At 32.7% G+C, this 15,355-nt stretch overlaps 2 protein-coding genes across 2 annotated transcripts in view; both read right to left on the minus strand.

The window, feature by feature from the left end:
• Positions 1–1,792: 1,792 nt before the first annotated feature.
• On the minus strand, positions 1,793–3,194 carry LOC108903199 (quinone oxidoreductase-like protein 2 homolog). The gene is made up of 4 exons (XM_018705299.1): positions 2,763–3,194; positions 2,502–2,705; positions 2,272–2,450; positions 1,793–2,218 (listed from the first exon to the last, which is right to left on the minus strand). The coding sequence occupies exons 1-4, from the start codon at positions 3,132–3,134 to the stop codon at positions 1,933–1,935; spliced, it is 1,041 nt and encodes a 346-aa protein (XP_018560815.1). The 5' UTR covers positions 3,135–3,194; the 3' UTR covers positions 1,793–1,932.
• A 4,696-nt stretch (positions 3,195–7,890) lies between these two features.
• The window catches only part of LOC108917938 (myelin transcription factor 1), a 192,210-nt gene continuing 184,745 nt past the window's right edge, over positions 7,891–15,355 (minus strand). Inside the window, exons 19-21 of the mRNA XM_018724754.2 lie at positions 11,943–12,211; positions 9,490–9,644; positions 7,891–8,160 (exon numbers count right to left, since the gene is read on the minus strand). Coding sequence (XP_018580270.1) covers positions 7,891–8,160; positions 9,490–9,644; positions 11,943–12,211 — 694 coding nt within the window. The remainder of the gene's footprint in view (positions 8,161–9,489; positions 9,645–11,942; positions 12,212–15,355) is intronic.

The following is a 15,355-nucleotide window of genomic DNA, read 5'->3' on the forward strand; positions in this document are numbered from 1 at the left end:
TCAACATTTTGTAAAATATTTAAGTAGCGCTCACCTACAAAAAAGTGGTTTGAAATTTAAAAAATACTCAAAAAATAACTGTTTATAGTATACCATTCAGGTTTTCTTCATAGAACTGAATAAATCTGGGACAGTTGTCATGTTGATTGTAATTTATCTGCCACAGCCAAACTAAAATGTGCGAAACAAATAGAAACACCATTTTAGGGAAAGGGAAATGTTTATTTGTAAATAAAATTAAAACGACTGGGTTTAGGTATATGCAAACTTCAACAAAGTTAGTGCAGAATGCGAATACGTTAAAAAAATTGGGGGTTTTCATTAAAAAATTTCAAGTTTTTCACATTTTCGGAACTTTATATTCGATAATTTTTTTTGACCACCTTGTATAAAAACTGGAAAATTTTCATGACAAATTCGATAAGTTAGGTCTTCCTTTACAAAATGTCCAATTCGCACAAGAGATAAATTGTGTTTCCGGGAAAACTAATTTTTTTATTGCCAACAGTCTGCATCTGTCGTAAGTATGGAGTGTGCTATATGTTTTCAACATAAAAATACATACTCTTTTCAAAAATTCAATAATATATACAGGGGGTTCCATTTAAAATAACAAAGTTGGTATCGACTTCCGGTATAACCGGAAGTACGATGACCTTGAAAATATTTTAGCTTGGTAGGCCCCACGGCCTATATCACGCCACCACAATTTAAAAAAAATCCTTTGAACGGTTTCCGAAATATCCATCGATGGAGTTCGTGGTGAGACACCTTGTATTGAATTATTTAAAAACGGCTTAAAATCAGTTATAGAAGCATGTTAAGATTAATTCGTTAAAAATCATAAACTTTCCTAAAAAATCTTTTGCCTTATTCAGTGGAATGATTTTCTTTACAATAATTTAATTTATAATGCAAGAAACCGTTTTTAAAAAGGCAAACAAGAAAAAATCAAGTGGTGTCAAATCTAACGACCACGCTGGCCACTTAAATACACATTTTGTCATGTTCTATCTTCCAGGATATTCAATTTAAGAAATGTATAATTCCACAGCCTTTGTGGGCAAGTGCACCATCATATTGCCACCACATGTCACGACTTTTTGTTAAAGGAATTTCAAATAATTTCACAAAAATTCAAGTACTATTCACTGGTTAGTCCATTGAACAAAAGGGATGACAAAATGACAATTTCTATTTATTAATTGACGTGTTTCAGCAATTTTTGTGAAAACGCAACACAAAATAAAATATGAATTTTTTGCGTTACTTCTGCGATGCACTGTATATCTACAATAAAACCTATTTTGTAGAAATATTTTGATCGAGTTTTTATGTTTGACGCAGTAACTAAACTTATTTTCGAGTCCTGAAAATTTACTGGTTTTGAGTATCAACTTGGTAGCACTACAAAAACTACGGAATTTTTAAAATTTAAGTATAGGCCATAATCCACTTAAAATTAAAGGGTAATGTGGAAACAAAATTTTTTTGGAGAAATAATCTTTTCCATTATCAAATTATCGGGTAGGGAAGTTTTATGAAAATCACTTTGTATACAGGGTGCTTGGAAATTCTCTGTATATTTTAACGATTTTTTTTCAGAATACGAATATATATGTTAAACCACTATTTTTTATTAAAAAAAAAATAGTACAGCATCTGTTTATATTGCATTTTAATTTCTAGTGTAGTATATTATTTGTAATTGCAAATTACATTGTGATACTTATTTTTTTATAAGAAATAAAAAAATTATATTGAAACACATTTTATTTACCTACAAAGGTATTATAAATACTTATATGTTAATATTATGCCTGATATTATGCCTATGCAATTATTATTATAAACATTTCGAGTTTTTACTTTTCACACTGTGACACCCTGAAGTATTGAAAAATGATTTAGTAAATATCACATCATTTTCTATCACTCGTCCAGATGAATAAGCACCTTTCCCGTGCATTTTTTATCCTCTATGAATTTAATTGCTTTATTTATTTCTTTCAGTGTAAACTTAGCACTAATATGGGCACCAATGAGTCCTTCGTTTGCTAACTCTAATGTATCACTTACTACAGTCTTATACAAATGCTTATTTTGGCGTCTTAACTCTTTTAGGCTTAAAATAGTCGAAAATGAATGAGGTTTAGGTGCTGGTATCATCTGATAAAAGAACGGAGCTGCATATAATACTTTTCCTCCAACAGACACACTATAAAAAATGTATTTCAATTAAAAAATACTAAATGTGTATACTAAATTTACCAAGTGCCGATGGTTTCCATCATATTGTCTCCTACAGCATCGTAGACTATACTAACGCCTTTATTTTCAGTAATTTTCATACATTGTTTGGTGAATTTATCGTTGAAATGTAACGTTTCAAATGCTCCTCTTTGGCGGACCAATTCTCCCCTTGCTTCTGTATCCACAAGTCCAAGAACCTTAAAAAAAGTATGTGACATTTTTTCAAATGGGTGCAACAATGAACTTACCTTGGCTTTATATATGTTTGCTGCTACATCTACCGCAGCCAATCCAAGGCCAGCTGAACCAGCCGATATCATGATTCTTTCATTTTCCTTTGGAGTGGCTAACTTGGAAAAAGCATAGACAGCCGTAGAATGGCCATAAGCTATGACCGCAGCATCTTGCTTATCTAGGTCAGCCGGTAACCTCCAAACATCATCAACATCCAACTAAAAGAACTTTAATTAAAAATTAAAACAGGGGTGTATAATAATTACAAGTCTTACCACACATTGCTCTGCAAGACCTCCAAATTTCTCCAAACTGAGTCCAGCTACTCTGTCTCCTACTATAATTTGTTCATTAGAAACTTTGCTTCCTTTTTCAATTACTTCTCCTGAAAGTTCATAGCCAGGTATAAATGGTAAGTCTCCACCACCTTGTTTAAATTTATAAACGTCCACCTTGTTAACACTACAATAAACCACTTGCACTCTTACTTGATTCGGTTTAAGGCTTTCTGTTTTCCTTTCTTCAATTTCTAAGGGCTTACCAACTTCTTTAATAACTGCGGCTTTGAAACTGCTTTCCAACCGACTGTTATTAGAAAAATTGGTTTGAATTAGCTTTCTAGCTAGTCTAGTAAATACTTTGTTCATATTGTTGCTTAATACTTAAAATGAAATTAAAAAAATCTATTAAAAATACATAACCTCAATTGATCGAAACGGAAAACAAATGTAATTCTTCTTCTTCTTCCTTTTCATGACAATGGCCATATAGGATTCATTTCAGAAGCAATGTTCTCACCACTGTAAGGTTTACGAAAAACGTAGTGATCTAGACAGATCATTTTCTTTCGACTATAAAAATAACGAGGTCAAATATAGTAAGTAGAACACTCGGAGTGCATATTTGTAAATCTCTATTATGATAAGACATAAATCAATAAAGACAAAGGCTGAACACAAATGGAAATAACGACAATAAGCACTCGAATGCCATTTTTCACGTGATATTTTGTCTACTGTGCTATTCTTCTTAGCACTGAAGTATAGTTCAAATTGCCAAATTCATGTGAAAATATAAAAAATCTTTAGAAAGCTACGATAATTTAACTCGTAAATCTCAACAAATAATAGAGCCGACAGAAATATGTGCATTCAGAAAAACTCATCAAAAATAGTCATCGATTAATCAGTTCTATCAGTATAAAAGGTAGAATAGAAGGTAATAGAAGTATAACATTTATGCTTTGTGTTTCTGATAGAAAGTAAGTGTTCTTCGAAACTTTAATTGTGCTAATTCGATTGGCATCTGATCTTGTTGGAAAAGTGAACCAGTTTTTGATAAAAAATCTTTCTAAAATAGTCCATGATTGTCTTTCAATTCAATCATTCCTGTATCATTTTAAATTTTACGTGTGGTGTTCCACTGTTTATGCTATCATTGTGAAAATAGTGTACTCGAGAAGGAGAAGATTTTTGGTATAGTTTATTGACATTATTTCATAGACTTTTTAGTATTTTTTGTAGACTTATTTAGCTTAATTACCATGAAAATAAAGTAAGGATGTGGCAGCTAACGACAAAACATATAAGCCAGGGTGCTACCGGTGGTGTTAGGATAGTACATAGTTTATAAAACCAATGCTACAATTGCGTTCCAAAACAATTTTTGGATCACTTTCATCTGATCTCACATTCTATCTATGATCCTTTCGGTCACATAGTCACAGAACACAAAATATCATCTAACTGTTAGGTTTCTATACTGAAGTGTTTTGTTTTGGTGATGGTGTGGTGTCACAGAAGATAAATTGTTTTATCTTCCGTGGTGGTGTGGTCTGTGGTGTGTTGTGGTATTGCATGTTTGGAAGTTGTGCGCTAAATATGAAACAATTGAAATATGAAATTCCATACTTTAAAATCGACATGAATGTTAAGAGATAGTGTATGTGGTTATACCATAGTTTATAGGATGGAGACTACACAAGTCTCCCTGGTTTATAGAGTGAACACATTTGCTTAGGACAAAAATGTTAGTGTTTTTTTCTTAAATTTAGTTCCTTATTTTTTGTGAAAATAATTTTATAATGAAGCCAAGAAGAAATAATTTTTGATATTTCAAATACTTTATTTATAATAACAACACATGTATATTAACATATATATTTGGTGTGAACAAATAATTTAATTATGAGAAATATTCGAATATATCATTCGCATATGTACACATTACACAACAGTTTAGGTAAACAGCACAGTAAAAAACACTTTTGTGGGCCAAGAGATGAGATAATAACATGAAACAAAACACCAATATTAATAATAATAGTAATAATAATATAATGAACAACAGAACAGCATTTTACTTTGAACACTGTGTGAATTAGTTATTATCTTAAGTACATTGCACATTGCTGAGTACCAGAACCTTCTATCACCATCGTAGCTTTATTCGTGAAAGTGGTATTGGCCTCGTATGGTGTTTAGAAGGTCTGGGTATTACGCTTACAAGTAACACTATGTTTTCTACCTATATAAACACTAGGTATACATAATCACAGAGTATCTAAAAAATTATACTAATACTTAAACTTTTATTAATATATCGAAGCGATTTAGTAAAATATACTTCTCTAATTAAGATAAATTCTATAACTTTTATACAAGTACTCAACAGAATTAACGGGAAAATAAATTAGACTAGACTAAATAGAACTATAAAACAACATTGTAATAACAGAAAGTACCTTTTTATACATAGATACAAATGAAAATGAGTTATGTACAATTATTTTAGATATAATACATTTTCTTAGTTCTTATGCATTGAGGTATATATCTATACAGGTTCTTACCTCCCTTAACTATTTACAAAATCACATTTTAATATTACGTACAAATTATGTCCCAGCTAAGGAAAACATTTACAACCGAGTTTACAAAATTGTCTGTAATACCAATACGAGCGGCCGTCTTTGGTTTTGGAAAGTCTTCAGGGATCTAGGGAACAATTTAGTTTCGGCAACATACAATTAGGGGGGCTTTTATAGATTTGCTGAGGGGTTTGAACAGACTGTGACCTATAAACTTTTTAAATTTATCGTCATAAACTACAGTGACATCGTCTTAGAGTTTTTGGTAGTAGAAATTGTAATGGAGAATGATGGATTTAAGAAAACTGTAATTTTTTTCAAAATTGTAATGAAACCTTCTATTGAAAATTAGAATACTTGATTTTGTAGAATACATATATGAAAGTTTTTCCTTCAGGAATTGGAAACTAAAGAGTAATTTCGTGCTCCAAACAGAGATGGAGCTCACTGCAAGTTAAATAGAAATCTGCATTAGTACGATACAGAAGTATGGCAAGTGCATAATAGATGACATATTTCTTGTAGCATTTTTCATGTTGCAAGAAAACTTTCTGCAATTTTTTTCATACTGTAAAATTAATGCAATTTTTTTATGCATCAAAAATTGCAGAAATATGTAATCATCGAAAGTAAATATCCTTGTTTATATAGAGTGTTATGAAATACATTTCCAAGCTGTCACAAATTAAAAAAGTTTTTAAAAACATAAGTGGAAACACTTAGTTTTTGAGAATTATTAAAATTTAAAAAAATTAGATTTATCTAAATGTCTTTTAAGATGTTTGAGGCAGATTGATGAAACTTGGGCTTATGACAACTAATTATGGGCAAAAAAATAAATCTATCAACCAGTGGTGGAGATACTAGGAAGAACATTAGAATTTCGACGCCACTGGTTATTTTATGATTATTATTTAATTCTTATTAATATTTCCAACAAAGAACATCTTTCATTTTACTCAAAAAACATTTCTCTTACAAAAAAATATAGGTTTTGGATAGAAATATAATTTTAAATACAGTGTAATTATCAGAACGAAATAAAATCGTTGTTGTAACAATTTTGCAACAATGTTACAGTTTTTAGGAGTTTATCAGAAAATTTATTTATAAAGTTTATTCAGAAAATTTAAAATTGCATTTCTATTTTCTAATTATTTTTTTCTTTGATCTCTCGTAATTACATTCTATTTAAAACTGTATTTCTAATAATTTTCTTTTTTGTAAAACAAATAGTATTGAATGTTATTTTCGATTTATTCAGATATATTGTAGGATTATTTAAAATTAAAGTCAATAATAACTGAGAAATGGCTCGTTTTCTCGAATAAAATGAAAGATATATTTTTTCTTAGAAATACCAAACAAAACTAAATGCATTTATCCAATTTTCAAAATATTCAGTGGCTTCCAAATTCTAGGGTTGTTAGTGACTTTGTTTCCCAATATTTCACCACTGATTGACAGATGTGTGTATCAACTCAGCAAATTATTGCCCATAATAGCTTAGTCATTAGCCCAAGTTACAAGCATTTTGAAATATAAATTTTAATTTTCAATAAATTTTTATGTAATTAACATTCACATATTTTGAATAGTTCATGATGCAATACCTCAATATTTTGGGGTACCTATTATTATAAAGTCCTTAGATTGACCAAGTACTGAGACTGATTGTTGCATTTGCCTCAAAATGGCGGTTTGACATATGTCAGTTGGTACTGTTTAAATAAAAAAACTATCAAAATTTAATTGTTATAGTATGTATGTATGTTGGTATGTATGTATGTCGGAGGCTGGTGGAATTGTTTATCCACCGCGGCACTTAGGCCTTATCAGGCCCCTTGTACACCCTCCTTCATTACTCGAGTACTTTTCTTCAAACCATCCTATTTACTACACGGGTGGCTTGGTGGCAAAGTCTCGTACAGTTTATGTATGATAGCATGGTCTTGAGTTATAGAGATTTTCTGTGCTCTGTTCTCATTACCATTTATCGGGGACCACACGCATGCGGCAAATGTAGGCCACCCAGGTCTCTGGTAGGCTGCCACAGCCACGTCCCCGAGCCTGCCTTAGGTCACCCATCCAAATTCCAGCCTGCGTCCGTGATGCTTGCCTAGGCAGATCGAAATCCGCCGGCCAAGACACCCGGCTAGGCGGTCCCCCATTGTTATAGTATTTTAGATTAAAGTATTGGATTATTATGTAATAAACAGATCAAAATATGTAAAAATTAATAAATTTTATGACAATGTATTGAAAATTCAAACTTCACTAATCTTTGCTAAAAAAGGATGCCAGGGATATTATGAGCAAATGGCCATATAATATTATCCTTCCTAAGCTTTAGTGGTTGTCTAACGACATTTTATATAAACAAGGTATGTTCTGTATGAAGTACCGAAGTGTCGAAGTGTTAAATAATGTTTTAAGGAAACCTTTTAAATCGGTGGTTGCGTGTTGATTCAGACCCCCCGCTCCTCTAGAAAGCCGTAGTATACTTATACGTAGCACATAGCCATTTCTTAAATTTAAATAGGTGTCGGCAGAACCGTAAAGTCTTGCAGGGCGCACTTGACAGTTTCGTACAATGGTCTGTTCTCATCACTACAATACCCTTCGGGAGTGCACAAAGTTTGCAGCTTGCTCAGGTAGGAATCGAAGTTCTCCTGGCCGATTTTTTCGGGGGCGGTAGCGCCCCCGGGCAGCCTCACGTGCTCCAGGAGGGTGATGACGTTGTTCCGCAAACTTTCGTAGTACTCGTTGAGGTTGTTGGTGCGCTGAGTCAGGGCCTGGGTTTCCTGGTGGGGGAAATTTTTATTGTAGTCCTATTGCATTTTTACGAAACCGCTGGCGGATATGAAACGATGTGTTAGGTCGTTCGGCCAATTTTTTTTAGCGGGTTTTATGCATACTTTTCCAGACCTTTTGGATGCTTTGCCGGCCAATCGCGTGCCAGAAGATATCGAAAAAGTCTTTTAGAAATCTTTTAGCATACAACTGATTTTAATACAAGTTTTTTATATGTTATTTCATAATAGAAATTAAATACCTACATTTTGTTGTAAAATCGATTTTAAATGATTTGAAAAGTAAGTAGGTATCATATAAAATTGAAGATTCTTAAATTAAACACCTAATGACTAAGGCTGTCAGAAAGAGCCGCAATTCAATGGCGTGTCAATCGGGTCAACCGAGACATGCGTGAGTCGCTGCCACAGAATGCTTTTCATATTCACGTCACATTAGTATACTGTTGCCTTTGTATTCGTGCGAATGGTGCGTAATTAATTTCTATGCGTTGGTGTTTATGGTGGTGTATTGTAGATAATTTAATTTGTTGCTTTTTAATAAATAATGCGTACGCCTATGTCCAGCGGCTCAGTTCTGACCTCGGTTCTGACAGCCCTACTAGTGACCATAGGAGAAATAATGTATTATTGATTTTGATTAAGTGTTTATATGGATATTAACTTGCATAATGAAGATGTAAAGTAAAAGGGTTTTTAAAATATATACCTAAGAATTGAAATTTGAATATTTAACTCATTAAGTATCTTTCTTTTGGACCCACTGACCTATACCATAAAAATCCACAAATCTAGAAAAAAATCTAGTCTCTCAAATGTGCAATATGGTTTCTAAAAAGTGACTGATTTGCGAAGATCTGCAGACTTTCAGTCAATGTGCTGTTAATTGAAAAATAATTTGCTGGCCTTTTGGTCCTTTTGGAACCAAAAGAAATTATGAATTTTGTGAACGCTATTTGAATTATGTCGGCCTGAATTAAGTGTGTGAGTATGATGATTATAAATTCAACAATATGGTTGTGGTTTAAATGGTGAAGAGATACAATTTTTCACACAGATCTATGCAAATGACTTTCCATATATATATTTAACAGAGATCAGTGTTTCGATCCCGAAGTCAAAAAGGAGACAACCGGTAGATTATTATTTTGTAGGTAGTATTGGGACGATTTACTAAATATAAATATATATTTCAAAAACACCATTTTACTACAATATGAATGATATGAAACACAGTAATAAAGTATTACTCAAAATTTTATTTTGACTTTATAGAATTTTGAATAATCCTCAAAATTGTATTAAATATAAATCCATTACCTTTTCACCGTGGCCTAAGTGGTTCTCCATCGCACTGATATCTGACTTGAGTTTTATCATTTGCGACTCAACCCTGGCGTTCTCCCTTTGGAGCTCGGAAATTTCCGCTTCCAAGGTCATCAGATCCTCGCCACCATTAGGGTTTGGTTCGATACCTACAAAAATATATCTGCAAATAAGTTTAGTCTAACTTGAACCATTGTGCTTCTGAATACTGCAAAGTAAACATTAGAAACTTTATTACTGAATACCGCGGTAAGAAATGTCTTAAAGAATTGGTTTTAATCTATTTCAGGATGTCAAGAAATGAGATGATTCAATAGCAAAGTTTCTAAAATAAAACACAGTTAAGGAAAACAAACGAAGCACTCTCAATTTGTTTAAAAAACATAACTCGCGTCATTCAACCCCCCCCCATTACGAGACGCCACTGGATAGATAATTATATACTCCAGTGCCAAAATAGTAGGGAGTAGAATTAAATAAATCAAACCACAATCTCTGCTTCTTCTTAATTTGATAAAATAGTTTTGCGTATTATCTGCATGGAAATTATAATGTGCTGTTCAGCTCGCATAATGTTCCGATATTATGTTCAGCTTGCGCGTGTGCATTTGAAACATTCTGCTGTTATCTGAGGCTACACAGTTTGACTTTTTGAAATCCGGCTATGTGTTACTGTCCAGCTTATGTGTGTTAGTGCGTATCATTGGCGTACAAGTGGCTCATTTTTGCAATTTCAATAAGTGTTGTTAAGAATGGAACAGTGTGCAGGTGTTAGTGGTCAATGGTAGTTGTAAATAACTGATTGTAACAGTACAAGAACATTGTTCGATAAATAATGTGCATCAGGGAATTTGAGCACGAAAAGCAGGTATATCAGAGTGAGTGATATCGTGGAATGTTGCTGTTTTTAAACAAACATGTCTGACAGAAGTATTTATCATGCGGTGAAAAGTGGTGAAAGTGTGAAAAAGTAAAAAACGTGGAAGGAAAAAAATTGAAATTAACAATATTATCGGATTTTATTTTAAAAATGAATTTACCAAAATAAAGAAAATTCAGACTGTAGAAGAAGAAGAATTGTCTGAAAATTTTATGCATGGAATGTAAAATATGCTAATAGGAAAATGAGTATTTAAGAAAAATAGTAGTGTCGTACATCGAAAACGAAAATTTATTATTTCGAGAAGACATGAATAAATCAAGGGCACACGGTCTCCAAGGTTAGTCTTTGGCAAGACTTAAATATATTAACAGCAGAAAAGAAGCATTTTTAGTAGGATTTTCTAAAGGATTGGAGGGACCTTCTGGGAAAAAAACGGCGACTAATAGCACATATCGGAAGTGAATGCAGATTTTTGCATAATAGTTTACATCTCATCCCGAGTCGCAGGAAAGGTTACTATGATAAATTGACAGTTTGGAAAATAGTTTGCATCTATTTTGTCTCACATCGAAGTTGGTACAGTGATTGTCATGGATAATGGGCCTTATCATGACGAATAGAAAAATTGCCAATATTTGCATAGGGTTGAATGGAATACGTTAAATACAGGATGATTCGCAACTTATCCAAAAAAATGAAACATCAGTCAATATAATAATTTTTTTTTGTAAAATCCTTATAGTCTCCGAGAAAAAAATGATTGAAGTTATAGTACCTTTACATTGCAGGACTACTGTAGTCTCTAACATCATTCACCTTGTAGGTACGCTGTGCGCAATGCGCTCTCTCTCTCTCCACGTGGCTCCAGACGATTGCGAATATTGAAATCCGATGATAGTATTTACGTTTTTGCGATAGTGTTTACATTAGTTTTCAAGTGTCAAAAATGGTTTACGTATATATCAATTCAGGAGTTGATGGATATCATTTTAATTTATGGTGAAGCAAGATAACATTTTTGTTGTGGTGAAGCATTTGTGTTATAGAGAAGCAAGACAACATTGTGTTAGTTCATAGAAACTGGGTAAGATGGGCCCAAATGTGTTTACACGTCGGTGGATAAGATTTTGAACAGTTGTTGTAACATCAGGCATGTCAAATAATTTTATTAATTAATAATAACAATAGTGGCAAAAGCAGGTGAATTTACTGATCCACAAATAGGTGTAATAAAATCTTATTTATTTCTTTCCTTGTGAAAAATTTTTTTCAATTTTTTGTCCGTTCATTATTTATTACACTTTGCTGTTATAGCACTACGTAAACACACTTTTCGCAAGGTCCATTTGTTCAATTAGCGCCGTCTATATCCCAGAATAAAAAAAAGAAAAAAAAACATTTTGAGAATAAGTGACTGCTTATTATTTTGACATTGGCGTATAGATAAGTTTTATTTTGTTTGAAGGCGAATAAACATTTATATTTGTCAAACTGAGATTCAGGACATCGAGAGTGTTTCATTTTCCTCTAAACATCGGATACAAATCTTGAATGTTTTCCGTACCTGTGTATCCCTTGGCGTAGAAAGGCATGTCCTCGGGATATTTCGACTTCTTGACCGTTTGGCCGGCTACGGGGCACCCGCTGAGGGAGCGGTGAGTCAGAAAGGATCCGTTTATGTGTCCCGTGCCGTCGCACCCTGGTGTGGGACAGTTCACCCCCTCGAATTTCATCGCTGTCGCCGCTGCTACTGCCGCTTTGTGCTGCTCCACTGAACCCCCGCTCTCCAGAACCCTCATCTTGTTCCTATTCGCGATCGGACATCCAGAAGCACTACACGACAATTCAGTAATGTAAGCAATAGAGTTGAAGGATGAAAGAGGAAATGAACAAAGAAAAAATTTAATAAAATATTAGAACTAATTTCAGAATTTTGTAGAGACCATAATTTTTACTAATAAGATCAGTTAAGACATAATTTATGGAATTCTAAACATTTCTGTAACTGATAATGGAAGAGATTTTACAAAAATATAACTTTTGCAAATATTGCTAATAGTTTGAAATACCAGACATTGTAATAACTGACGGAACTAACGGAAATAATTTTACAAAAAACATACTTCTGAAATTTAAAATTAGCTGTAAATAATTTGTTAGGATACCAAACATTGTCATACGTGATAATGGATGAGATTTTATAAAAAATATATGTCTACAATTTAAAATAAGCTAAGTTCTTACTACCTATAAATTTTAAAAATAATATACAGGGTGTCCGCAAATTTCATCGACAACGCAGATTATGAAGTGTTGGCAGTGTATCAAGACAACTAAATGTATGTAAAACTAATGTTCACAAAATTTTTTTCATTTAACTCCTGCTCAAGAACTTGCAAATTTAGATCCCAACGCACGTTTACAATTTTGTCGTTGGTTGATGAATGGCTTCGCAGAAGATAATAATTTGTTTCAAAAATTGTTTCGTACCGACGAATCTTGTTTTACAAGGAAGTTGTAAATTTTTATAATTTGCTTGTGTGGAGTGATGAGAATCCTAAAGAAACACGACAACAATGACATTACCTGATAGCCACAGCAATCAACATCAACATGTTTTCATCGCCTACTGATATTAAAGTTTTAAATCCCTGACACTGCTACGCATCCCGAAGCGCCAGATTGCTATTTTTCTCAAGGATGGCTTTCTGTAGGCGATTCTCTCGTAAATAAAACGACCTTTTCAATGTTGCTGCCCGTTTAAAAAAAATACTACCATTGTACAAGTTTTGACCGCTAAAAGGGAGAAGTAACCGAAGATACTATCACCCAGTATATCGATTTGACTAAAGCTTTAGGAAATAATATGCCATGTCCAAATAAATGTGCCAAATTTTATCGCTATCGGTAAAAGGGTTATGAAGTTATTAATTAAATTAGTTTTATTTTTGACAACTTTGAAGGCTTGTGACTCAAAAACCCGAAATTTTGTATTTAACTTTTTTTGTGTAGATCGTATTTACTTATCGACGTGAATATGCAGTCAAACGTTGTCGGTGAACTTTGCGGACACCTTGTATATCAAGTTAGACAGGACGTATACCATTGCTAGAACTTAGACTACCAAAAATTTGTCATCTATAAAAGAAGAGACTTTATAAAAGATATATCTTGCAATTTGTGGTACTTATAAGTAATTACTACTGGTAAGATTTAAAAATAATCAATTGCTATATGATGTAAAGAGATATTCACATGACATCCTACCCACTTATTCTTTTTGACTCTCTATCCAGGACAAAAGGGTAAAAAACTATAATTTGGGAAATTTTCTTGCGATCTGAAAGAATTATTGTATGTTGCATTTCAGAGACAAACTTTTGGTTTTTAAATAGAACACTGTTTAGGATTGCCCAAAAAAAAACGAATATATATTTTTTTCGTGTCTCTTGTGAAAGTTTACATGTTTTAAGAGCCCCCTCAAAAAATCAGCTGAAAAAAAAATTTTTAGAGGTCGCTCAAGATTTTTAAAAACCAAAATCGTCAAAAATTGATTTTTTAAAATTTTTTCTCTCGTTATTTTATCATTTTCTAGATTGAAAAAAATCTCGATTCTGAAAATTTCATATCGATATTTTAATTTCTAAACGTCACTCATAATTATTTTAACTTTAAAAGTAGTGTACCTAAAATGTTTTCGAGCGACTTCTAAAAAAATATCAACGAACTAATATTTTTTTTTATTGAATTTGATAAACAAAAGAATAGAAATAAATCACGAGACACTTAAAAAATTTCTCGAAGCAAAATTTACTTCCGCACTGTGAGTAATCAAATATTTATAATTTTTTAAAATTTAAGTGTCTCGTGATTTATTTCTATTCTTTTGTTCATCAAATTCAATAAAAAAATTATTAGTTCGTTGATATTTAGTTTTAGAGGTCGCTCGAAAATATAGGTACACTTTGAAAGTTAAAATAATTATGAGTGAACTTTAGAAATTAAAATATCGATTTGAAATTTTCAGAATCGAGATTTCTTTCAACCTATAAAATGATAAAATAACGAGAAAAAAATAAATTTTTGACGATTTTGGAAATTTTTAGATATCTTGGGCGACCATTATAAAAAAATATTTTATGAGCTGATTTTTTGAGGGGGCTCTTAAAACATATTTTCACAAGACACGAAAAAAAAATTAGTTTTTTTTTTTTGGGCCACCCTACTGTATATGTTTCATTCTTTGGTTTCCTTTGTTTTTTTTCTGATTACAATGATAAATACACGTATTTGATTTGACACCTCGCCACAATATTTTACTGATTCTGCATATGGTTAAGATTGCCATAGAACTAGCGCGGGTATGTTTTCCGCTGTTAAATTTACAAAACAAATGTTTAAATTTTCTATTAAGACACAATATTACAAAAGGTGTTATTCCAGTCGTTATAAGGGTGTGATGCATGGTACGTTTTAACAACCAAAAATTTTCCTCTTGTAAGCGGAGCGGAGATGTTCTTCTCCTCAATAAAAATTGAAAATTGTTACATCTTGAAGTTGCTAACTAGTTCTTGTGTCTAATTTCATCAGGAATTACTTCTATGGGGAGAACCGGCATTTTTCTCCCTCCCTCATCACGCCAACCTTAACCGACGTTTGAGGGTGTGGACGTGGCGCTGGTTGTTTGTTCTCTATAGGAGATGAAGTAGATTCCTGGATATGTGGGCAATAATCTAATTTACTTTGCCTTCTTTCCACTCCTGTATGCCCAGAGATGGCACAGTTTCTGGAGGCTGAACCTCAATGCACTAAATGTTTCTGGCGACACTCTGGTGTCTTTTAGGCTTTGCCTTGCCTAGCACTATGTTTTGAGGTCTCCTGCGAGTACCGGATATATGGAAGCAAGATCCTAGAAGGTTCTAGGAGCTTGCTTTATCCCTTGAGATCTTTACCGTAGAATTGGACCAATGTATTCGC

The sequence above is a fragment of the Anoplophora glabripennis genome, unplaced genomic scaffold (genome assembly GCF_000390285.2).
Source record: "Anoplophora glabripennis isolate ALB-LARVAE unplaced genomic scaffold, Agla_2.0 scaffold12, whole genome shotgun sequence".
In the NCBI taxonomy this organism is placed as follows: domain Eukaryota; kingdom Metazoa; phylum Arthropoda; class Insecta; order Coleoptera; family Cerambycidae; genus Anoplophora; species Anoplophora glabripennis.

Bases quoted from the DNA above. Each gene is read 5' to 3' on its own strand.
- LOC108903199 (XM_018705299.1), bottom strand. From the start codon at position 3,134: ATGAACAAAGTATTTACTAGACTAGCTAGAAAGCTAATTCAAACCAAT. The intron at 2,451-2,501 runs GTAAGTTCATTG...ACTTTTTTTAAG, and splicing joins CAAACATATATAAAGCCAAG to GTTCTTGGACTTGTGGATAC. The intron at 2,219-2,271 runs GTAAATTTAGTA...CATTTTTTATAG, and splicing joins ATGGAAACCATCGGCACTTG to TGTGTCTGTTGGAGGAAAAG.